Here is a 25123-nt window from a genome sequence, read left to right on the forward strand (position 1 = left end):
ACATTAACGAAGGTATAAACAGAAGAATTTTTTTTTTTAACAATCATGAACTAACGGAAAAGTTGGAAGTGCAGAAGAAGAATTCCCCCCACCCCCGAACCATTTGAGAGTTAAATTGTTGACACAATCTGAAAGTAGACCCAAATTCATGCTGCATCACCCCGGAATAGTGTATATTTCCTACATGCTAAGAAACTGTCTTGCATAACCTCAGTACAATGATTGAAATCAGGAAATAACACTGATATCATTTAATCCTCAGACCTTTTTTAGATCCCTAATTATCTGAATGATGTCTTTGTAGAGAAAGGATCCAGTGCAGAATCAAGCATTGTTTTTAGTTGCCGTATCTCTCTAGTCTCCTCTGACTAGTCTTTCTTTGATTTTCATAACCTTGACACTTTATTACAAGCCAGTCATTTTGAAGAATGCCCCACAATTTAGTTGGTCTGGGGTTTCCTCATGATCAGGTTCAAGTTATGCATCTTTGACACGAATAGCACAAAGTGATGCTGTATTCTTGTTGCATCCTACCAGGTGGTGCTAGATTTTGAAGTTTCCGTCTCTTGGTGATGTTCACTTTGATCATTTAACTAAAAAGGTGTCTGTCAGGCTTCTCTAATGTAAAGCTGTTCTTTTTCCTTTTACATTTATAAGTATTTTGTGGGAGGTGTTTTGAAATTTTGTAAATATCCTGTTCCTTGCCAAACTTTTTTTTTTTTTTTGGAAACAGCTTTAATGACTCACATATTTAAAGTATAAAATTTGATAAGTTTTGACATACGTATACAGCTGTGAAACCATCACCACAATCAAAATAATACACATATCCATCACCCCCAAAAGTTTCCTTATGCCTTTTTGTAATCTTTTCTCTTATCTTTCCCTGAATCTTTCCCACCCCCAGCAAGCATTGATCTACCTCCTATTGCCATAAAACAAATTATGCATTTTCTAAACTGTTATATAAATTGAATCATACCATTTGTATTATTTGTGGTCTGCATTCATCCATGCTATGTATATAAATAGTGAATTCCTTTTAAATGCTGAAGAATATTCCACTATATAGATGGACACCAATTTGTTTATCTATTCTTCTGTTGATGGGCAATTGGGTTGTTTCCAGTTTCAGAGTATTACAAATGAAACTTCTATGAACATTCATGCACAAGTCTTTGTATGGACAAATGTGTTCACATCTCTTGGGTAAGTATCCGGGGATGTAATGGCTAGCTTATATAGTAGGGGTGTGCTTACCTTCCAAGAAACTACCAAAATGGCTTTTCAAAATAGTTGAATAATTTTACATTCCCTCCTGCAGTGTATGAGAGCTCCAGTTGCTTTACATCCTCAGCAATAATAGTATGATGAGTCTTTTTAATTTTGGACATTTATGTGCGTGTAGTGGCATCTTGTTGTGATTTTAATTTGCATTTCTCTAATTACTAAAGATATTGAGCATGTGTATATCTTATTTACTAAACAACCTATTTAAAAAATAGGTTGTTTTCTTATTATTGAGTTTTGTGACTCTTTCATATATTCTGAATGTAATTTTTTATGTGATTTGCAAATAGTTTCTCCCAGTCTGTGGCTTGTCTTTTCATTTTCTGAACAGCATCTTTTAAGGAGCTGAAATGTTTCACTTTGATGTCTTATGGATGGTGGTTTTGGTGACTATGAAATCATGGTCTAACCCAAGTTTATGAAGATCTCTCCTATACTTACTTACAAAAGTTTTATAGTTTTTGCTTTCATATTTATGTATATGATCCACTTTGAGTTAATTTTGTTTATTTTGGGGAGGGAGGTAGTTAGGTTCAATTATTTACTTACTTCTTTATTTAATGGAGGGACTGGGAGTTGAACCCAGGACTTCATGTGTGCTAAGCATGGGTTCTAGCACTGAGCTGTGCCCTGCTCCCTTTGAGTTAATTTTTGTCTGTGATATGAGGTATGGGTTGAGGTACCATTTTTTTGCATATGGATATTCAGCAAAACTTGTTGAAAAGATTCTCTTTGCTCCACTGAATTGTCTTTGCACCTTTTGCTGAAAGTAAATTGATCGTATGTGTATTGGTTTGTTTCTGGACTCTGTTCTTTTACATTGATCTATTTGTCTTTCTTGGTGTCAATACCACACTGTCATGATTACTGCTGTTTTCTAATAAGTCTTAAAGTCAGGTTGTCGACACTCACCAATTGCCTGCTCTTTTTCAAGGTTATTTTTGCTATTCTATATCCTCTACAATTGTAGGTGAGATTTAGAATTAGCTTGTCAATTTTTACAAACAAAAAAAGCCTGTTGGGATTTTGATTATCATTACATTAAATCTATGCGTCAGTTTGGAAGAACGGACGTCATAATAATACTGAGTCTTCCAATTCATAAATATTATATATCTCTCCATTTACCTAGGTGCTCTTTGATTTCTCCTCAGCAATAATTTGTAGCTATCACGGTATAGGTTTTGCACATGTTTTGTCAGATTTATCCCTAGTATTTCGCATGTTTTGATATGATTGAAAATGGTTGTGACTTTTACTTCCAATTTCCTACTGGTCATTCCTATTGTATGACTTTTGCATGTTGATTTGTATCCTACAACCTTACTAAACCCACTTGTTAAATCTAGTAGCTTTTTTGTAGAGTCCGCTGAATTTTCTGCGTAGATGATCACACCCTCTGTGGATAAAGACAGTTGTAGTACAGGTCTGCTTGCAGCAATATTTTCAGATTTTCTAATCCTGAAGAGTCTTTATTTCCTCTTTAATTTTGAAAGTATTTCTGCAGGTAATAGAATTCTAGCTTGACCAGTTTTTTTCTTTTAATGCTTGAAATATGTTGTTCCATGTCTTCTTGCTCGCATTGTTTCTAACAAGAAGTCCGCTGTTACCTGACTCTATTCCTTGGTGTATGATGTATCTTTTTCTCTAGCTGCTTTAAAGACGTCTTAATCATCATCTTTACATAATTTGATTATGATATGTCTGGCATCCTTTTCCTCTTGGTGTGTTTGTGTGTGTGTGTGTATGTTTGGGGTTTGGTGATATTCTTGAATCTGTGGTTTATACTTTTCATCAAATTTGGAAAAAAATTTACTATTATTTCTTCAAATATTTTTTCTAGTCCCCAGTCCTTTCCTTCAAAGACTCCGATATCACAAATATTACCCATTTTAAGCTGTTTTGGGACTCACTGATTATCTCTTCATTTAATTTTTAGTCTTTTTCCCTATCTGTTTCATTTTAGATAGTTTCTGTTGCTATGTGTTCAAATTCACTAATCTTTTCTTCTCCAATGTCTAATCTGCTGTTAACCACATCCTGTATACTTTTCTTCTTAGACATTACAATTTTTGTGCCCAGAAATTTGCTTTAGGTCTTCTTCTAAAACATATCTTCCAGGTCTCAACTCAACTTTTTAGAACATATGGAATAGAGTTATAATAACTGTCTTAATGTCCTTTCCTCCTAGTTTTAGTATGTATGCCATTTCTGGATCAATTTCAACTGATTAATTTTTCTCCTCATTTCAATCATATTTTCCTATTTTTTTTAATGTTTGGTAATTTTCTGTCTGATGCTAGACATTGTAAATTTTACTTTGTTTGGTGTTGAATATATTTGTATTCATATAAATGGTGCTATATTTTCTTCTGGGATATGGTTAAGTTATCTAAACACTGTTTGAAACTTTTAAGGATTTTTAAAAAACTTTGCTGTGTAGCATCAGAGCAGTTTTTTTTTTTAACTTTATTGGGTAACACTAGAGCAGTGTTTGTTTAGACCTAACTTTGTCCCATTATTAATGCAAAACCCTCCTGAGTATTCTACCGATGCCCCAGATTTTCTACTCTGATTAATAGGAAGAGGAACTATTCCAAGCTCTCTGTGAATCCCAGATATTGCTCTTTCCAATCCTTCCAATATTTCCTAATCTTAAGTAGTTTCATGACATGAAGGCACCATTCAGTCCTCAGCTAAAGACTCAAGCATGACCCTCTGCAGATCTCTGGAGGGCTCTGCCAGTGTGGTTCTCTCCTTTTGGCACTCTGACTTGTCAGTCTAGCCACCTTGACCTCTCCAGACTCACAGCCACAGTGCTCAACTCAAGGAGTCCACTGTGCTTGGGTTCCCCCTCCCAGTACCACTGCACCATTGCCTGGAAACCGTCTTCAAGCAGTAATCTAGGGCAACCATAAGGCTCATCTCACTTTTTGCCCATCTCTCAGGGATTACTGTCTTTCATTACTTGATGTTCAATGTCTTAAAAACTGTTGTTTCATAAATTTTATCTGTATTTTTAGTTTCTTTGCAGAAGGGAAGGTACGAAGAGTTTTGGTTGCTCCAGCCTGGTTGGAATGGGGTGAAGAATTCCCTATGCCTCATGTAACATTTAAAAGTGAATGAGTGTTATACATTTGTGTCTATGCAGACATATAGTTTTGTATTTTATTGAGTGGGTTATAATCCCTAACTATCTCTATTTATTTTAATATTAAATTTATCCTAAATTTGGTCCGTGAGTATAAAAAATTTTAAATATAAAAGTGTTCAATGTAGCATTTTTTTCACCAAAATTAATGGACTGTGAATAAAAGAGGTTTGTCCCCAAGGAAAAGCAGGTGCCATCATCACTTGTTCAATTCAGAGAAAAAGGGAAACAATAGCTGATTATTTTCATAGTAAATGCTGAGGGACTTACTAAGAAGTAGGAGTACCTATTTTTTCCTCAATAAAAGAGTGAAGGTGCCTGGTGGATCTGGTGGAAAACAAAAACATTATGAAAGAAGGTTGCTTGCATCTGTAAGATAAAGCAAAACCCAGCAGATCTAAGAAACTAAGCAGAGGTCTAGGGGAATCTAGTTCTTGCTCAGAGTCAAGATGGTAACACACAGGTACCTGGGAGAACAGTGATGCTCTTTGACACACATTGTGGAATTGCTTGGAAGAAAGACAATATTCATTCTTCATCATTCAACTAATATTAACTCAGTGTTTAATACCTCCTGGACACCACTATAGGTACTGGGAACACAGCACTGAACACTATAGACAAGTCCCCACTCTCAGGGACCCTACGCGCCAGCAGTGCCTGGATAAAATGGGTTATCTCATGAGAACAGCTGTGATTCCAGCCCTAAGTGCTCAAGGGGTTCTTTCTAGGGAGGCTGAGTTCCCACCGGAATAGGAGGGGGCAACAGTCAGTGAAGTCTCAGTTGGTATTGGTACATGAATCCCATCTGTATTGGTATGAGGTCCAGAGAATCTCAGGAAGGGCTTATCAAAGGAGGTCACGTTTGAGCTGGGCTTTGAGGTAGACGTTTGTTAGGGAGACATAATAGAAGAGATGTTCCACTTAGAGAAAGTAACATGTTCAAGTCAGAGGGGCTTGGAAACACATGAGAAAGTGGCAATAACCCAGTGTCACTGGGACACAAAGCAGGAATTCTAAGAAATAGGGCAGGCTAGCTAGCAAGAGTTCTTGAAGAGCCTGTCTTGCTAAGCAAGGGGTTTCAGATAGGATTCCATACAGTACAGAGATCTGGTGAGGAATTTTGAGCAACGGCAGCATCTGATCAGATTTACTTGTCAGAAAACCACTTTGGTGGCAATGTGGACATTTGGACAGAGGGAGGTAAGCAAGCATAGAATCATTCCTTCATCCAATAAGTATTATTAAGGGCCTAATATGGACCAGGTGTGAGATGCTAAAGCAACAGTGAGAACAAGGCAGACATGGTCCTTGCTCTCCTGGAGCTATAGAGAACCTGGAGAATCAAAGACTAAACAAATAATGACAGGAATACTGCATTACAAATGGGATCATGCCACAAAGACAAATAGAGGATGCCGTGAGAATACGTAATTGGGAGACCTAATGGACTTAAGGCGGATGGTGGTCAGAAAAGCCTTTTGTGAGGAAGTTATATGGGGTTGAGAGCTGCAGGTAAGGATGAAGAATGGTAAGGAGCAGGCACCGGAAGGACCGGACACATTTTAGGAAATGAAAAAGTGTCCTTGGATGGGATTGTCTGGAGCAAGGGGGAGTGATAGGAGGTAACACTGGGGAGATCTTTGCAGACATTGGGCTTTTTTTTTTTAATTGAAGTATAGTCAGTTACAATGTGTCAATTTCTGGCATACAGCATAATGTCCCAGCCATGCCTATACATACATATATTTGTTTTCATATTCTTTTTCATTAAAGGTTATTACAAGATATTGAATGTAATTCCCTGTGCTACAGATATTAGGCTTTGCATCAAGAGCCCTGAAAAAGCTTTGATTTATTTTAAGCTGGAGAGTAAGATGATCAAGCTTCCAATTTAGGAAAAATCACGGAGGCTGCTAAAGGAAGAACCATTTCAAGTGAGGATGTGGAGCAGCCAGGGCTCTTCCCTTTCAGAGATGGGAAATGTAACCTGGTGTAACCATTTCAGAAACATTTTATAGCTTCTTATGTAGTTAAGAATGCACTTACCCCGTGATTAAGGAATTCTATTCCTAACTATTTATCCAAGAGAGATTAAAAACATATGTCCACTGTCCACACAAAAAAAAGACTTGTCCAAGAATCTTCACGGCAGCTTTATTCCTAAGAAGCCCAGACTGGAAGCAACCCAAATGTCCATCAACAGGAGGATGGTAAACAAAGTGCAGTGCAGTCATTTAATGGAATAATTCTCAGTAACAAAAAGGGATGAACTTCTGACAACTGTAACAACATGAATGACTCTCACAGCGGAAGTCGGGCACAAAAGGATGTATGCATACTGTCTGACTCCATTTATATGAGGTTCTAGAACAGACAGTACTAATTCATGGTGATATAACTCAGAGAAGTGGTTTCTGGGTGTCAGGTGTGTGGTGGAGGGTGGGGGTCAGGGGAGTGAATGGAAATGGGCACAAGGGAATTTCCTGGGCTGCTTCAAGTGTTCTATACAATGATTTTGGTAGGGGTTACCTGGGTGTGTTTCTTTGTCAAAACTCATCAAATTTTTCCACTTCAAATGTGTGCATTTGAAAAAAGAGAGGGAAAAAAGAGAATCTGGAGGGTTTTTAGGATGCACTGGAGGTGGCAGTGGAGAAACAGGAAGGAAAGAATAACAGAGAAGTTTGGCAACAAAATAGCAGTGATGAACTGGATGAGGGGGAGCAAAGAGTCAAAACTGACTTAGGTTTCTGACTGGGGCAGCTTAGTGCCTGGTATTATTACTACTTGGCGGGGTGGGGGAGACTGTCCCTTCTGGGACAGGTTTGTGTGTGGTGGGGGGAGAGAGACAGAAAAGGGAATAAGGCTCAATTCTGACACATTAGTCTGAGAAGCATCATTTGTCCCCATTAGATGACACTTAATCTTGTAAGTCCTACCTTGCCAGAGGAGTCCCATTTGTCCACTCTTTCCTCACTCCATAGCAGTGGTTCTCAATAAAGTAACACTTCACCTCCACTCCTCAAAGGGGTTGGGGAAACCACAGGAGTGTTTTGGGATGTCACAAAGAGGTGGGAGGGGTGTACTGTTAAGATCCAGTAGAAAGGAACCACGGACACCAGACAGCGATAGTCCCACAAAACAGAGGTATTCCCCCCTTCCCTGGACATTCACAGGAGTGAAACCATGTTTATAATTATCTGAGGACTTAACTCTTTACTTTTGTTCAGTTTTAATATACCCTTAAATTTTCAGTAATGCAACTTTCACATGCATCGAAAGAGAATTGTTTTCTAGTTGTTCAGAATCTGATTGAGAGTTGCTCTCTCTCCCAGATAAAGGACATCTCCCACATCCCCCTACAGTTCTTGGGGGACGAGTAGTCATGTCAACACTGCTGTGTTGTGGCTGTATTTGTGGAAGTGATTCAACACATAGGTGCCAGCATTTGCCTACGTTGCAGACTCTTCCAGTGTAGACCACTGCCAAGTAGTTACATAGTGAAAAAGACATTTTATTTTATGGTACTTAATATTCATTTACTTCCCCATTCTATCGGATATAAGTCATATATGTGATTTGAAAATTAGGTGTTACCTAGATTATGTTATCTAGGATTATCATTTCGGTTTAGTAAGAATGGTGTTAACAAAATATTTCTTATCAAAGGGAGCGGTAGGGTCTAGTTCATTTGAGAAAAACAATTCTACAATGTAGTGGTTACTGATCTAGGCTCGGGAGCCAAATGGCTTGGCTTTACCACCTATTATTTTAGGGAACTTTGGGCGAGTTAATTATCCTCATCTGTAAAATGGGATAATATCCCTCATTGGGCTGTGTGTGGACAACACTAATGATTAGTTAACATTTGTAAATCACTTACAAGGATGCAGGATTGGCACATAGTAAATACCAAAACTGTTTTAGTTAAAGAAAATATACTCTCTCCAGGAAATCTCATTTCTATTCAAGTTTTCAACATCCATTTACACATTGTGGAAACATTTTGAAATTTAAAACTATTTTGAGTGAGCTTTGCCTAAGAATATATATATATATTTATATATTATTTATATATATATGTATGTATGTATTTCATGATAGCATTAGAGTCTTGGCAGAAAAAAAGTCCTTTCAAGTACATAATTTTCCAAGTATTAGACTAGTCATTTACCCTTCTTGGTAAGATAAGGAAGAGAGTGTTGAAGAACATTTATGTTCTGATAACCTCTGAAACCAAAGGAGTAAAGAACCTGAGGAAGAAAGACAAATAGAGAAAAAATCTTATTTAAATTTAAATGTGTACAGCCTCTGTTTCTTATTATGCTCACTGTGAAGAAGCAAGATGCTTCCTGAGATGGTTACAGATTCTTCCTGAGCTCTTCCATAAAAAGTTATTGTAGGAAAGACATTTAATGTTATATACAAATCCTCAAACTGTAAACTCCAACAATGAGGCATGCAAAATATAATATTCACTTAATCTAGAGAACATACTTACTGCAGGAAACAGCATTTGCTTACTTAAATGAGCTGTGTTAATGAAACCCATTACTCTGCATGGGACCTTGTTTCTGGTTTTGTTTCTAACTGATTATCCAAGTAAATAAAATGGTGGCTCCAGGGGATTTAAAACCAAATACAACATGAAGCTTGTTTCAGTTCACAATGGGACCCACAAATTTCAGCCTCCAGCCAGAGATCCCTCCTTTACTGTTCCCTGGGTCTCAATCAGTTGCTCCTTATCTTTCAGCTCTAAGGTGAAGCTTTACATTTTCAAAGAAACCTTCTTTGATCACCCAACCCGTGTAATATTCCTTTGTTTCACACTTTCTTAGAACATTTCTTTCCTTCTGTGCACCTGTCATAGTTTATAATTATACACTTTATGGTTTGCTTAAAAAAAAAAAATCTGCCCCATTAGATTTAATGCACCAGAGCAGTTGCTCACAGTGCCAGAGAACTGGGGTCTAGCACAGCACCAGCCCATACGGAGCTCAATAATATGTGTTACATGGGTAAACTGTCATTTTAGCGTTCTAGGGTACACGGGTGAGAAAGAGGCTAAAAATATGGATTTGAGAGTCATTTGCACTTAAATATTATTTAAATACAAGAGAACGGATGAGATTCACCCATCCCAAGGAGACAGTGGAGAGTGAGAGAGGGAAGAGTCTGGCACAGAGCCTGGGGGATCGCGAACATTTATTTCATACAAAGCAAGAGATGCTGGCAAAGGATACAAAAAAGGAATGGCAAAAGAGGGAAAAAGAAACTCAGAACAGGCTGCCAAGACAGCCAAGAAAAGAGATTCTCTAAAAAAGGTGGGAGTGGTCAGTTGTGGCAGATCCAGCAAAGAAGTAAATCAATTCAGGATGGAAATGTTACCATTGAGTTTGGGAGCTTCAACGTCATTTATGACCTTGATAAGAGCAATTCTGGGGGAGGACTGGGGCTATCAGGTTAGAGTGGGTTGGGAAAAGAGGTGAACAACGAGAAGCAGCTGGTGTAGAACTTTTTCAAGAAGCTTTCCTGGGAAAGGGAGCAGAGAGATGAAGCAGGACAAGGAATAAAGCTCATATTTTATAATAACTATAAATGGAGTATAACCTTGAAAAATTGAGAATCAATATATGGTACACCCATAACTTATATAATATTGTACATCAACTATAATTTAAAAAGAGAGAGAGAGAGAAATGAAGCTAGAGAGGAATGAGGTATCCAAGGAGTTGTTTTTTGTTTTGTTTGCATTTTTTTTTCTTGGTGAAAGTTACTAGAATATGTTTGCATGATGATGGGAAATACTCAACAGGGAGACTAATTATTTAAAAAAAAAAAAAAGAGAGAGAGAGAAAGAATAACAAGAGAAGATCCCTCAATAGTTTTCTGATAAGGAATCTGTGCTGGTCTTCTGCTGTCATTCTTCTTTGACCTACCCCTAGGCACCAAGTTTAAGAGATAGATAATCAAAAAGTGATTAGCATTACTTCATAATGCAGCCCTGGAGGGGTCATATGGGATGTGTCAAACCATTCTGAAAAGATCTTCAAGAAATTATATCTTCTCAGCTTCCCTAGAGCTAGGAATGAGTTCTAGGGTTTCCCAACCTTGGGTGCTATTGGCATTTTGGTTCGGAACCTCTCATGTTTGGGGAGAGAGGGACCATCCTGTGCTTTGTAGGATGTTTAGCAGAACTCCTGGCCTCTGCCCACTAGACACCAGTAGCATCCAGTTGTGATGATCAGAAACCACAAATTGCTAAATGTCCTAGCCTGGGGGTTGGGAATGAAAACTGCCCCAGTTGAGAATCAATGATTTATTCAAACCTAAGATAGTCTAATTAAAAAAAAAAAAAAAGAATCAGCTAATCTTAACAGCTGTGTAAATGTTGATAAATATCACAGTTTTCATTGCCTTATTGTTGTAGAAAATTATTCATAAACCCGTTATGAAAGTATTATTTGTGCCATTCCTACATGCTCATATTTTTAACCTCTAAAGAAATACTATAATTTTCAGGTTTTAAGTAGAAAGAGCAATGAAAGAAAAGCAAACCAAATATATGTGTATATGAATCGATCATGGTGATGAATTCATGATGGCAAGAAAAGGAAAGTCACTGGCATTTATTGGTGCCCCCTACATTTCACATTTTACAAACCTGATTTTTGAAATAAAAATAATTTTTTACATGCTTATTGTATAAAAATGAAAAAGAAAAGCCAGACACATTAAGGGAAGAAAATTTAAAACCTCATAATATCACCAGTTAATATTTTGGTGCATATGTTTTAGGACTTTCTGTGAATTCATTCATTCATTCATTCACTTATTTATCACACATCTCCCTGAGAGAGTATAGGAATTAGGCAGTCAAGGGTTTTATTTCTTTTTAATGGGAGAGATTTGGACATGTTTTAAAGCTAGCACAAGGACGTAGTTTAGAAAGAGGAAAATGAGATGATCACAGAGTGAGATTTTGAGGAGTGGATTTTAAGCACAGCGCTGTAATTATTTTTAGATTAGAAAAAAGTGTTGAGAGTATGGAAAGAATACACACATAGACACACGAATATATGTATCTTATTGTACCTACATGTACGTACATTGTTGTATCTAGTTCTACACGGATGTATCTTACTGTCTACAGTAAGATATATATATATGTATACATATGTACCTGTCTTACAGTATCTACATGTTTCTACCGTATGAGCTACTTTGGAACTTGCTTTTTCACTTACTCTATTGTAACCATTTCCCCATGCCGTTACTTTTCCTCCCCATCATTTTTACAGTATCCTAACGCATGCCAGTAGTTCAGGTTTTAAAGCCACCTGGTAACGTTGGATATTTTGGCCGTTCACAAATTTTTACTATCAATGCAGGGACTTAATATCACGACGGTGACATATTTGTAGTTCTCCAGGATTATTTCCTGAACAGGAATTTGCACAAGTGGAATTGCTGAGGCAAATGGTCTGCAAAATTCGGTGGATAAAAATCGCTTTTCAACCTCACAGTCATTCTCAGGTATACATTCTTTACCTGAAGAGGAAACAGAGAAGCGGAGAGGTTCAATAATTGGCCCAAGGTCAAAAATAATCTAGAAGTGGTAGACTTCAAAAGCCGCGCGAGCTCTTCGTGCTGCGGCAGGGGTAGATTTTGCGGTTTAGGCGATTTTTTTTTTTTTTTTTTTTTTTTTTTGGTGTGTTTCAGTTGGGGGAGGGGCCGGGCAGCAGGGAAGGAAACTTGTGTCGCAGCAAAGAACGAGGAGGAGGAGGGGAGGGACTCAAGTCAGATCCGAACCGGCCGCGGCGAGAAAGGCTAGGCTCAGGGCCCGGCGGCTCCCCAGCCGTTGTGAGGGTCGCCCGGGAGGCTGTGACTACCTCCCGCTTTCTAGGGAGGTCCGGCCGGGGGCCGCGCGCCGCACCCAAGCGGTTGCCAAGGGCCTGCCCCGACTGCTGGTCCAGTTGCTAGGGCCTCCATCTTGAGGCCGGTGGCCGCGGCGCCCCCGGAAGGGGTTGCCCAGCGGGGCATTCACTTCCGGTCTGGGGCCTGCGGCGGCGGCGGCGGCGGCGGCAGCAGCGGTGGCGGCGGCGGCGGCGGCGGCGGCAGCGGGTCGGTGTAGAAAATGGCGCTGGTGCAGCGGCTCGGGCCTCTCCCCGCGGCGCTGCGGAGGGCTTGAGGCTCGCGAGCCTCACTCGCCGCGCCCCACTTGCTCGTGCACTTTACACACATGAGGTGAGTGGGGCGGGGGCGGGGGCTTCCCTCCGGGCGGGAGGAGCCTCGGGCGCTGCCGCAGGGCCCGAGACCGCGGGCGGCGGCGGCGGCGGCAGCGGCAGCGGCAGCAGCGCCGGGCGTCTCCGAGACCTCGGGCCTCGGCGCCGGGGGCGCCGGCTGCGCTGCTGAGGAGGCCGGGCCAGAGGCCTGGAGGGGCCTCGCTGCGCCGCTGGGGCCGGGCCGGGGGCTGCGGCTCGTCCGCGCCGCCTGCCCGCAGTCCGGGCTGCAGCCCCGCAGCTTTGTGAGCCCCCCCGGGCTCCCCTCCCCTCCCCCATCCGGCCCGGGCGCGAGCCTCTGCCGCAGCAGCTCCGTTTTCACGCGCATCTCTCTTTCTCTTCTTTCTCTCTTTCTTTTCCGTTCCAGAGAATTGGAAGCTAAAGCTACCAAAGACGTAGAAAGGAATCTTAGCAGGTAAGATGGGCGAGCTTTCCGTCTCTCGCCCCATTAATCGTGTATTTCCACCCCGGCTCGTCCTTGCTAGGTTTAGAAGTTCCCCTGTGTCATTTTCTTTCGCATGTAGGGAACCGACATTCGGGAGAAGAGGCCGGAGGGAATACTGGATGGAGGGATTGCGGGGAGATGCGTAATTACGCGTGTGTTCCTTTCTTTAGGGGGAGAAAACCCCAGCGAAATGCAATTCTTGTAAACTTAGTTAAAGCATTCTCACCCTTTTAGAATTTAATTAGGGGACTTGTGCATTAATTACTATTGTAAATGGTTGCAGGCATTGTGTGAGTCATGACTGAGGCGGCCCTTATGGCGGGCTGTCAAACTGTTTTGGCTTCCCCGTTATTACTTTGTAACTCAAATTGTTGCCTTTATAAAAAGATACTATGTGTTCGCATTTTTTTTCAACACATTGTAGTCAGGCGGATTCTGTTGCACTGGAAACAGTTTTGCCCTTGAACTTTACCGAGCATAAACTGCGTTTTGTTTTCTTTTGAAGCTACATTTATATCTACGTTCGGCGTGTGCTCTTTTTTTATCAGCTGGTGAAATAATTAAAAACCTGTTCCCAGTGCATGGGTCTCTTTCCTTTTGGACCTGAGTGCTTTTGCACTGGTAACTTAATTCACTACCACAGAGGGAGTTTTTGTTTTTTAAACGACGCCTTTATGGAAATTCTTGGCTTTATTGAGCTGTAATTGCTTAAGTATTAGGGCACTGCACTGTATTTAACTCTTTTTCACATTCATTTTCTGCCTTACGGTCTTTTCCTTTCTCATTATTCACCGTTTTCTTTTGCATTATATTGGGATACTCAGAGAAACTTCTAGATTAACCTGATCAGTGGGATCTCTTTCTCTTGGACAGAATAAAATAAAATTTCTCTGTCAGAGGTCTTAATGTAGTTTGTGCTTGGTGATTGTTTTAGGTTTATGTTGGGATTATTAACATTCGCAGTTCAAATCATCTGAATATTTTTTCACCATATAGAATCATTTCAGATTGTTAGTCTTTCGAGTTTTATAGGTATGAATTTGTTAAAGTGCTTGTTAAAGAATCTGTTCAGTTGGTGAAGGATGGGCGTCATTGGTTTACCAGATAAGAGATTTTCTGTTATTCAAGATAATTTCAGGATCATTTTAAGGAAATTAAGCCTGACGTCACTGACTAAATAACTGTTGGATATTGAAATAAGTTTTGTTGTCATACTCTATTAAAGGAATATTGAAATATGAAACCATTAAATAAAACAGGTTGTGTTTTTAAGGTGTAATTTCAGAAAAGAACTTGGAGGGTCAGTCTATTTCTCCTTCTATTTTTGCTTTGTCAGGTAACTATATCAGTATGATTCCTATGGAGGTTTTCTGGGACTTAATTAAAAATTGTGTCTAATACAGGTATTAATTTTTATATGCTATTTCAGTTGGATAGAACTTGGGATCTCGGTATAAGGGCTTGAATCCCAGCTTTGCCACTTACAGTATGACCTTGACTCTTGGCAAATCACTTAGCCTCTCTGTTCTAATCTATAAAATGAGAGGTCTGAGCTAGCTAGTTGCTAAGATCTATTAGACCAGAACAGACTCCCCAGGAAGTCACGACATTATCCTGTGTTCAGTTAGTAAACATTTCTTGAGCTTCTTCTATGTTCCAAATGCAAGACTAGGCACTGGGGAGGGGAAGAATGGAAGTAGCTGAATTTATTGAATGCTTACTATCTGCCTGGCACACTTTTCTGAAGACATTAACTCATCTGATCCTGTAACACTCTGGGAGGTAGGTACTTTTATTATTCCTGTTTTACAGATGAAGACTTTGAGGCACAGAGAGGTTAATTAACTTTCAGGAGGCCACACCACTGGTAATTGGAGGAGCTGTTATGCTTCAGAATGTATTGTGTTGCCTCACTAGAGGCATGATTTTTCACCTCAAAAAATTTGAAAATACCTTTGAGGAGGTAAAACCCACAAATACACGCAACACTTCTAGATCAGAATTTCTCAGCCTGGGCTGTTGAGACTTGACATTTTGGACCAGATAATTTATTATTGTGAAGTCTGCCCTGTGCGTTGTGGGATGTTCAGCAGCATCTCCCAGAAGTACTCCCCTGCCATGTGTGACAATCAAAAAATGTCTTCAGATGTTGCCAAATGTCCCCTACCCAGGGAAGTAGGGGCGGGAGCCACTTCCACTTTTCTAGATTTTCATGTTGCCTGAAATAGCCAAATATTTGGATTTTCAATGTTCAATCTGTAAGTGCTAAATATCTTTTAATACTGTAGAACTCCAGATTCCCATTGTGTAGACCCCCAGGTTTGGAAACTCTAGTCTCTGAATGAGTGATGACATTATATGGCCATTTTCCTTTTCCTCTGCTAAGGTGCAAACAAACCCTTAGGACAGTGTGCTGGGTAACCAGTGCCAGGTAAAAGTGGCACAGTAGGTAAATTTAGTTGCCCACATGAGGTAGGCTTAATTCACGGACAGCCATTAAAATTGTCGCTTTTTGCTGGTATCCCGGCCATTCAGGAGAGGGAACTATCATGTCTAGATCTGAGTGATCACCATTGGAACTAAACTTTAAAAAATAGAATCAATTTTGAAAGGCAGAGAAAAGGGCAATATAGGAACAACAGCAGAAACAAAGGGACAAAATCCAGAAAGTACAGGGACTTTTGAAATAGCAGTAAGTAGTTCAGTTGGATTGGCATAGAAGAATGGGGACAGGTGTAGTTTCTTGAATAGCAGGTTGAGGACTTTTTGCATAACTCTTACATTGTGGAGAGCTATTACATGCTTTTAGGTAGAATGGTGATAGGATAGAAAAATATAACTAATTATTTAGGCAAGAGGTGGTAAAGACCTGAATTATATGGTAGTAGAAAAGACGGAAGAGTGTGAGATACTAAAGACGTGGAATCTGGGGTTTGGCAGCTAATTAGTCTGGGATTAGTTGTGAGAGGACTCTGAATACACAGGGGTCTTCACATCTTGGGTGAGTGAGAGATTGACCCAGCCTCTGAACAGGGTAGTGGTGAGAAAAGGAATAAGAGTTTGGGAAGAGAAGATGATAAGTTACAGTTTAGAGTTGTAGAAAAATCTGTTCTAACTCAATTTATCTGGTTTTAAAAAAACAAACAAGCAAACCATATTGTGGAGTCCAAGGTGATAGAATTGCTGAGTACTTAAATCTGGGCCATGATACCAGCTAGTATTCTGATCCCTTCGTTTTACAAGTGAGAAAGCCATGGCCAAGGTTATATATTCTTTAACAAGTGACAGAGCTGGGGTTCAAACAGGCCTTGTGACTGTAACCATAGGGTTCTTCCAGCTAGGCAGTATTTTATATTGCACAATAGAAAAAAGATGACTTTGGTTTCTCCTTTCTGAAAATGTAAAAATTATGCCAACATAGTTTGTGGCCATTTTACTAATTTACTATATTGTTGAGTGTATTGTCTAAAGTAGAAGTTACATGCTTCATGTCATGCTGATTTTTTTTTTTTTTTTTTTTTGCAAACCAGCCATGAAATGCCATCATATAAGAAGAGTTGTATATGCTGTATACCATATTATGTAACATCTGAACTGGGACATTTTTATCTGAGACATTTTTGCCTGGGACATGCTAAATAAGAAAAGACTGAGGGACAGAAGGAGTAAATCAGGGTGTTAGGTCTTCCTATGTAAGGTGGACCCTGCTCTTGCGATTCATCAACTTTTATCTGAATTTAAAAAAAAAAATCATCATCTGATTTTGTTAAGCTTTTCTGTTTTTTTTTCCCCCTGTGAAGTTTGTAGGCCAGCAGTTTCATATTGGTAGGTTTCTTTCTAGCTTAATTTGACAGCTGTGTGGTATATCAGTAGGTAGGATAAATGAATCACAAACTCTAAGCTTAATTTTTAAATGTGTAACAGCCCTCTATGGAAAATTTAAATATACACATCATTAAAAAATCAGAGTACCATTCTGTAACCTTGCAAATTTTGGCATCTGAAGTAAGTCTGCAACGATAAATTAGAGTCCTTTGCAGTTGTGTTTCATAACAGCCTGAAAAGTGTTGTCCATAATTGGAAAGACTGAAATAGATATTTGCTGTATCTATTCTGCTTGGACTGACTTATGACATCTTTTAAAATCAAGAAAATGTCATCCCATTTAAAAAGTTTTAAAAACTCATCCTAACATTCAGCAAAGTGGCAAGAATAGTGCAACCAACACCTGTATCTCTGTCTAGGTTTACCAGTTGCTAATATTTTGCCACATTTGTTCTGTGACGCCCCTTCATCTCTAAGTAAGACATCATTTATCTCCCAGGAACAAGCACATTCTCTATAACAGATAACATGATTATCACACACTGGGAAGTGTAACTTTGTTACAGTACTGTTTGGTCCATGTTCAAATTTTCCCAGTTGTCCTAATAATGTCTGTTAAAACATATTTGTTCTTTTCTCTCAATTCCTTAATCCAGGGTTGAGTTTAGTTGTAATTTCCTTTTATCAGGAGCAGTTCCTTATCCATTTCTTCCCCTTTCATGACATTGACGTTTTGGAATAGTCCAAACCTTTTGTTCTTGCAGGCTTCAATTTGGATTTGTCTGGTTGTTTCTGTATATGGTTCAGGTTAAAACTTTTTGGCAGGAATAACACATAGGTGTTGTGTTCCCAGTACGTCATGTCAGCCTCCCTCCCCCACCACTTTGAAGGAAATAAACTGAAAGTTTACCCAGCACTTTTACCTTTACACTAACTCAGTGTTTCTTTCATTTAAGGATATGCCAAAAAATGTGAAACTGAGGTATAATTTTAAATAGTTGAGGTTACAATAATTATAAGACTTCATGTTTAAATTGGTCAGCTGTAATGATTGCAGCTTTTTTGAAGTGTTATTCTGAAGGTAGCTCTTTTATTGTTAGACATAAAAGTTGCCTGTTTTTGGCTCTCACAGTAATAAACTGATAATCCTGCTAAGAAAATGAAACATAGGGCTGGACTTGTGATGTACATTCTTCCAAAGAATGCCCCATTGAAATTAGAGTGGCATTGTGCTGCCAGAACAGGGGTTCTCATCCTGGATTCCACAGAGGGACCACAGATGGTGTGAAGTAGTTTGAGAAATTGAATGTGTGCTTTAAAAAAAAAAAAAAAAAAAAAAAAAAAAAGGAAAGGAAAAAAGATAGTCCTTAGCATTTATCAGATTTCAAAGGCTCATAGCTCCCCAAAGACTAAGAAACCTTGTATTATAGGGAGGATGTGAGAGAAGCTGAATAATCTCAAGAAAAGGGAGATTTTAAGATTTAAAAGAGAGAAAATAACATTAGACTAAGGCATAGGTTCTCTCAAAAAAAAAAAAAAAAAAAAAGAAAGAAAAGAAGAAATTATGTCCCTCAGTATCTGAAGGGGATTGATTCCAGAACTCCCTGCTCCCCAGGATACCAAAATCCAAGGATGCTCAAGTCCCTTATACAAAATGGCATAGTATTTGCATATAACCAAAGCACATTCTCCCATATACTTTATTTATTTTTAAAGTATTTATTTTTAATTTTTATTTTTTAAAATTTTTGAGGGGGGAGGTGATTAGGTTTATCTATTTATCACTTTTGGTTGGGGTACTGGGGGTTGAACCCAGGACCTCGTGCATGGTAGGCACGCACTCTACCACTGAGCTGTACCCTCCCTCCTCTCATATACTTCAAATCATCTCTAGATTACTTATACCTGATATAATGTAAATACTACGTAAATAGTTATAAATACAATGTAAATGCTATGTAGATTGTTGCTCATGTATGGCAAATTCATGTTTTGCTTTTTGGAACTTACTGGAGGCCAACTGTATAGTTTCAATGTCCTGTTAATGTGGTATTATTTTTTAAGGGAATCGCATACTCTGAGCTAGCTATGAAGCAGAAATCCTAGTGTTTCTTTTCTTATATCTAGGGAAAAGTGTTTTGATTTTTAGACAGTAGTATGTTATGTGACCATGACTCAGCTGACTTCCCATTTCAAATGGAATGTTCAAAACAGATTGAAACTTGGTTAAAGAATTTTATACTTTGAACCTTACAAGATATTTTATGCAAACAGTGATTGATTGGATTTTGTATAATAACAAACAAGATTAAACCAAGTCACTTGTTTTGCTCTTACTAGTGGTTTTGAGTCAGCCAGCATTTGTTGAGCAGCTTGCTGCAATGTTATTGAACATTTTTATAATTTTGACATCTGTGTTTTGTTGACTTTGGTCCCTTCTTATTATTTTGGAGAATCCCCCTAAAACACAGGAAATAGTGCTGTGTGGAGTGAAATATGCACTGGTTTTTAGGTGTATTTTTAAGTATTACTTCACTTTTTTGATAACTGGCCACACAAAGGCTGTCAGAGGAATATGTTTTATTTAGTATTCTACTTGTGAATCCCAGGCAATATGAGGCACGTAAGTGAGACTCCTAGCAGGTAGAGCTAATATACAGTGTATATTCTCTGCACTGTTGCAAGTTAATCATGCTCAAGCCACAGTTCTGAGCCTGTCATTCACTATTTCTTAAAAACTGCTGCTATCTCCATAGTGACTCTGGAATTTAAGCCCAAACTCTTGTGTGTGCTCAGCTTGTCTTTTTAGCTTCCTCCCTACTACCTCTTGTTCTAGCCTCAATTCCTCCTTCTCTGGATGTTCCTTTCAATTTCTCTTTCAATTTTTTTGATAACATTTATTAAGATAAAATTCACATACCATAAAGTTCACCCTTTTAAAGTATATGATTCAGTGGTTTAGTGTATTTACAGAGTTGTTCAATCATCACAGATACCTGATTCCAGAGCATTTTTTTATATCCTCCCTCAGTAAAAACTCTATACCTTTGGCAGTCGCTCTCCATTCACCCCACCTCCAGCCCCTGGCAATCACAAATCTATACTCTGTCTCTATGGATTTGCCTATTCTGGACATGTCGTATAAGTGGAATCACGTAACGTGGCCTTTTGTATTGCTGGTTTCACTTAGCATGTTTTCAAGGTTCATACATGTTGTAGCATGTATCACCTTATTCTTTTTATGGGCAAAAAAAGAAATGCTCCATTATTTAGCTATACCATATTTTGTGTATCCATTTATTGATGGGCATTAGGGTTGCTTTCATTTGGGGGCTGTTATGAATAATGATTCTATGAATATTCATGCACAAGTGTTTGTGTGGACATAATGTTTTCAGTTCTCTTGGGTATATACCTTAGAGTGGTATTGCTTGGGCATATGGTAATTCTGTGTTTAAATTTTTGAGAAACTACCAAACTGTTTCCAGAGCAGCTGCACCCATTTTACATTTTCACCAGCAATGTATGAGTGTTCCATTTTCTCCACATCCTCACCAACACTTGTTATTGTTCTTTTTGATTAAGTTATCTTAGTCGATGTGAAGCGATACCTCATTGTAGTTTCGATTTGCATTTCCCTAATGATTAATAATGTTAAGCATCTTTTTATGTGCTTATTGGTCACTTGTGTATTTGATTGGGAGAAATGTCTATTCAAGTCATATGCCCATTAAAAAATTTGTTTTTTTTTTTTAAATTGTTGAACGGAAAGAGTTCTTTATGTATTCTAGATACAAGTCCTTTATTAGATGCATGATGTACAAATATTTTCTTCCATTCTGTGGATTGCCTTTTCACTTTCTTGATGTTGTCCTTTGTAGCACAAAAGTTTAAAATTGTGGTATGTTCAGTTTACCATCTTAACCATTTTGAGTGTACATTTCAGTGAAATTAAGCACATCCACAATGTTGCGCAACTGTCACTATGATCCATCTCCACAACTCTTTTCATCTTGCAAAACTGAAGCTCTGTACGTATTAAACAATAACTCGCCATTCTCCCCTCCCCTGGACCCCTGGAAACCACCATTCCACTTTCTTTCTGTATTAATTTGACTGTTCTAGGTACCTCATGCAGTGGAATCATAGGCTTTGTCCTTTTGTGACTGGCTTATTTCACTTACATAATATCTTCAAGTTTCATCCATGTTGTGGTACATCAACTAGTTGATTTTTGTATGTTGATCTTGTATCCTGCAGCTATGCTGAACTTGTTTATTATTTCTAATAGTCTCTGTGTGTATTCCTTAGGACTTTTTATATATAAGATCATGTCATCTGTGAACAGTTAGTTTTATAATTTCCTTTCCAATCTTGGTACCTTTTATTTGTTTTTCTTGCCTGTGTTTTTCTGGCTAGAACATATAATGCAGTGTTAAATAGGAGTGGCAAGAGTGGACATCCTTGTCTTGTTTCTGATCTTAGATGAAAAGCATTCAGTCTTAAGCATTAAGTGTAATGTGAACTATGGGCTTTTATAGATGGCCTTTATCAGGTTAAGGAAATTTTCTTCTGTTCCTAGTTTGAATGGTTTTGTCTTGTCATGAAATGATGTTGAACTTTGTCAGATGCTTTTTCTGTGTTTACTGAGATCATGTAGTTTTATTTTTTGCTCTAATAATGTTATGTTACAGTGACTTTCATGTATTAAACCAACCTTGCATTCCTGGGATAAGTCCCAGTTGAGTATAGCATATAATCCTTTTTATATGTTGCTACACTTGATTTATTAGTCTCTTGTTGAGGATTTTTGTGTCTATAGTCACAAGGTTATTGATCTGCAGTTTTGTCTTCTGGTGTTATCTTTGTCTCTGCTTGTGTTATGTTTGGTACCTTGGATGGTCTGGTTTGGAATCTGGAGTCTGAGGTCTTGAGTTGCTGGTTTGGCATCTACCTCATTCTGCAGTGTACTATAATAATTGTGTTTATATATCTGGTTCCATTTTCACTTTAAAATTTTTTTCCAGCTTTAAGGTATGATTGAAAAATAAAATCAGTTCCATTTTCTTCTCCCCCCTCACCCAGCAGTTAGTGCATTGCCCTTGTGTGTGTGTTTTATTGAGACTTAATTGACATCTAACTTTGTGTAAGTTTTAGGTGTACAACTTGCTTATTTGAAACATTTATATACAGTTGACCTTGAACAACATAGGTTTGAACTGTATGGTTCCACTTTATATGTGGATTTTTTCCCATTAAATACATACCATGATACTACACGATCTGTGGTTGGTTGAATCCGCTAATGCAGAACTGTGACTATGGAGGGCTGACTGTAAAGTTATATGCAGATTTTTGACTGTGTAGGGCCAGTGCCCCTAACCCCTGCATTGTTCAGGGGTCTGCTGTATTCTAGTATGACTGCTGCTGTCATGTCACATAATTATCATTTCCTTTTTGCAGTGAGAACATTTAAAATCTAGTCTCTTAGCAACTTTGACGTATATACCAATATTGTTAACTGTAATCACTATTCTGGACATTAGGTTTACAAAATGTATTCCTCTTTTAGTTGCAAGTCTGTGCTGTTTAACAGCATCTCAATCCCCCCCCCAACCTGCCCCTGATAACCACCATTCTGTTGTTCAGCTGTTTTAGATTCCATGTATAAGTGATATCATACAGTATTTGTCTTTCTTTGACTTATTTCACTTAATGCTCTCAAAGTTAATCCATGTTGTTGCAAATTGCAGAATTTTCTTCTTTCTCATGGCTGAATAATATTCCATTGTATGCATATACCACACCATCATCCATCCATGGACACTTAGATTGTTTCTATATTTTGGTTATGGTGAATAATGCTGCAATGAACATGGAGTTCAAATATCTTTTTGATATGCTGTTTTCATTTCTCATTTCTCATTTCTCTTGGCTATATACTCAGAAGTGGGATTGCTAGGTCATTAGTTGTTGTAGTTTTCATTTTTTGAGGAATTTCCATACTGTTTTCTCCATTCCTGACAGCCGTGCACATGGGTTCCCTTTTCTCTATGTCCTTGCCAACACTTTTTACCTCTTGTCTTCTTGATGATAGCCATTCTAAGAGGTGTGTTAATTCTGTTTTCTACTGTATGCTCTCCTTTCTTTGGTTACAACCTTCTTTGTCTCCTAACCTTAGGCTAGTGCAGCCTTTTGTACCTAGCCTCTTGCAGCTCATGTTTAGTGTACACTTATGTTCATCTCTTAAGCACTTCCTCTGCATTACCTTATTTAATCTTCACAACAACCCAACAAGGGAGGTACAATTTAAGACCTCTTGTAAATGAGGAGATGGAGGCTTTAGGGAAATTAAACAAGTTGCTTACACAAGGTAATGGAATTGAGATTAAGCCCACTTCTCTTTGGGATTGGAGCCAGAGCTCTTAAACTCATGCTGTGCTGCCCAGGAAATGCTTGTTTGAATAGATTGGATTTAAACTGGTCCTTAAAGAAGTAGAATGTGGGTAAAAGAAAGAGTGAAAAGAGTGCATGTTTGATGGTGGATGGGGTAGTGTTAGTAAAGGCAAGAAAGCAGGAATTGGTATTTAACTGCAGTACCTAATGCTGGGGGAGTACAAGTAGAACTGATTTTTGTCCCCAGAACAGTAATTAGTTCTATTTGGAAGAGTGAGATTAACATCAGAAATAATTAGAAAATAAGCATTGTTTAATTGAAGGTAAAGGGTGAGGTTTGTATGAGTTGGAAAGAATCATGAAGGAACTAGCAATTAAGTTAAGCCTAAAAAGAGGAGTAGATTTAGGACGGTTAGTTTAGCAACCAGATTTTGGGTCAGCCTTAACCATTGCCTTGTATTATACAAGTCACTTAGACTTTCCAATCCTTGGTTTCTTTAAGTGTCATATGGGAAAAACATCAGTTCTGTGTTTTGGTGTTGTGGGCTCAAAATAGATGACGTCTCAGAGTACCTTGTAAGCTATACATTGCTTCTGTTATTATGGGAAGGGGTATCCGTTCTCTTAAAATTCTAATCTCACCAACTGTCCTCAACCTGAGCTTTTTATTTTAAAAAAATTTAAGTCCTAGAGAAATTTTTTAAGAATAGAGCAAAAAATTCCTGAATATCCTTCATCTGTATTCCTTGAATATTGACATTTAACCACATTTACTTTCTCATTTTCTTTCTACAAGCATATTGGACAAACAAACAAACAAACAAAAACAAAGCGTAAATACAGGACAGAAATAGACTCATAGACAGAGAATACAGACTTGTGGTTGCCAAGGGGGCGGAGGGTGGGAAGGGATAGACTGGGATTTCAAAATTGTAGAATAGCTAAATAAGATTATACTGTATAGCGTAGGGAAATATACACAAAACGTTATGGTAGCTCACAGAGAAAAAAATGTGACAATGAGTGTGTATATGTCCATGTATGACTGAAAAATTGTGCTGAACACTGGAATTTGACACAACATTGTAAAATGATTATAAATCAATAAAAAATGTTTAAAAAAAAAAAGCATATTGGTCCCCCCACCCCCAGCCCTGGACTATTGGAGAGTAGCTTAGAGACGTGATATCCTTTTACCCCTAAAAACTTAAATATTTATTTCCTAAGGTCAGAGACATTTTCTTAGTACAGTGCCATTATTAAAATTAGAAAAGTAATATCAGTAGAATCTTAACAGCAAATCTACAAACCTTACTCAAATTTTGCTGACTGTCTCAATAATACCTTTTAGAGCAAATAAAAAAAAAAAACCTTTTTTTTTCTGGCCTAGGATTTAATGTAGGAATACATTTGGTTTTCATGTTTGCTTAACCACCTGTGTTCTGGAACAGTTTCTCAGTCTTTCTTTGTTGTTGAAGACCTTGATATTTTTAAAAGAGTACAGGCTGGTTATTTGGTCAGATGTCCCTCTGTCTGTATTTGTCTTGATTAGATTCATGTTGTGCACTTTTGGCAGGAGTAGCACAGGACTGATGTGTTCTGCTTAGTGCATCATGTCAAGAGGAGCACGATGTCCATTCGTCCCATTATTGGTGATGGTAACTTCAACTACTTGGTTAAGATGTGATATATGTTGGGTTTCACCACTGTAAAGTTAGTATTTTCCCCTTTGTA

The 25123-nt window shown here is 38.4% G+C and overlaps 1 protein-coding gene and 1 non-coding gene across 8 annotated transcripts in view; one reads left to right on the forward strand and one right to left on the reverse strand.

Moving 5' to 3' along the window:
- Window positions 1-25123, forward strand: part of TNRC6A (trinucleotide repeat containing adaptor 6A) — a 175975-nt gene that overhangs the window by 71154 nt on the left and 79698 nt on the right. For 4 of the 7 annotated variants that reach the window (XM_031433026.2, XM_064478528.1, XM_031433029.2 and 1 more), the window contains one exon: window positions 13091-13138. The exons of 2 other annotated variants lie outside the window; for them this stretch is intronic. In XM_031433026.2, coding sequence (XP_031288886.1) covers window positions 13091-13138 — 48 coding nt within the window. Of the gene's footprint in view, window positions 1-12219; window positions 12689-13090; window positions 13139-25123 lie in introns of those variants that run through there. One more of the 7 variants, XM_064478527.1, reaches the window with a different exon arrangement.
- TRNAG-ACC (transfer RNA glycine (anticodon ACC)) lies at window positions 18782-18856 on the reverse strand. The gene has a single exon. It is a non-coding gene; the product is annotated as a tRNA-Gly (tRNA).

This window comes from Camelus dromedarius, chromosome 24 (assembly GCF_036321535.1).
Source record: "Camelus dromedarius isolate mCamDro1 chromosome 24, mCamDro1.pat, whole genome shotgun sequence".
NCBI lineage: Eukaryota > Metazoa > Chordata > Mammalia > Artiodactyla > Camelidae > Camelus > Camelus dromedarius.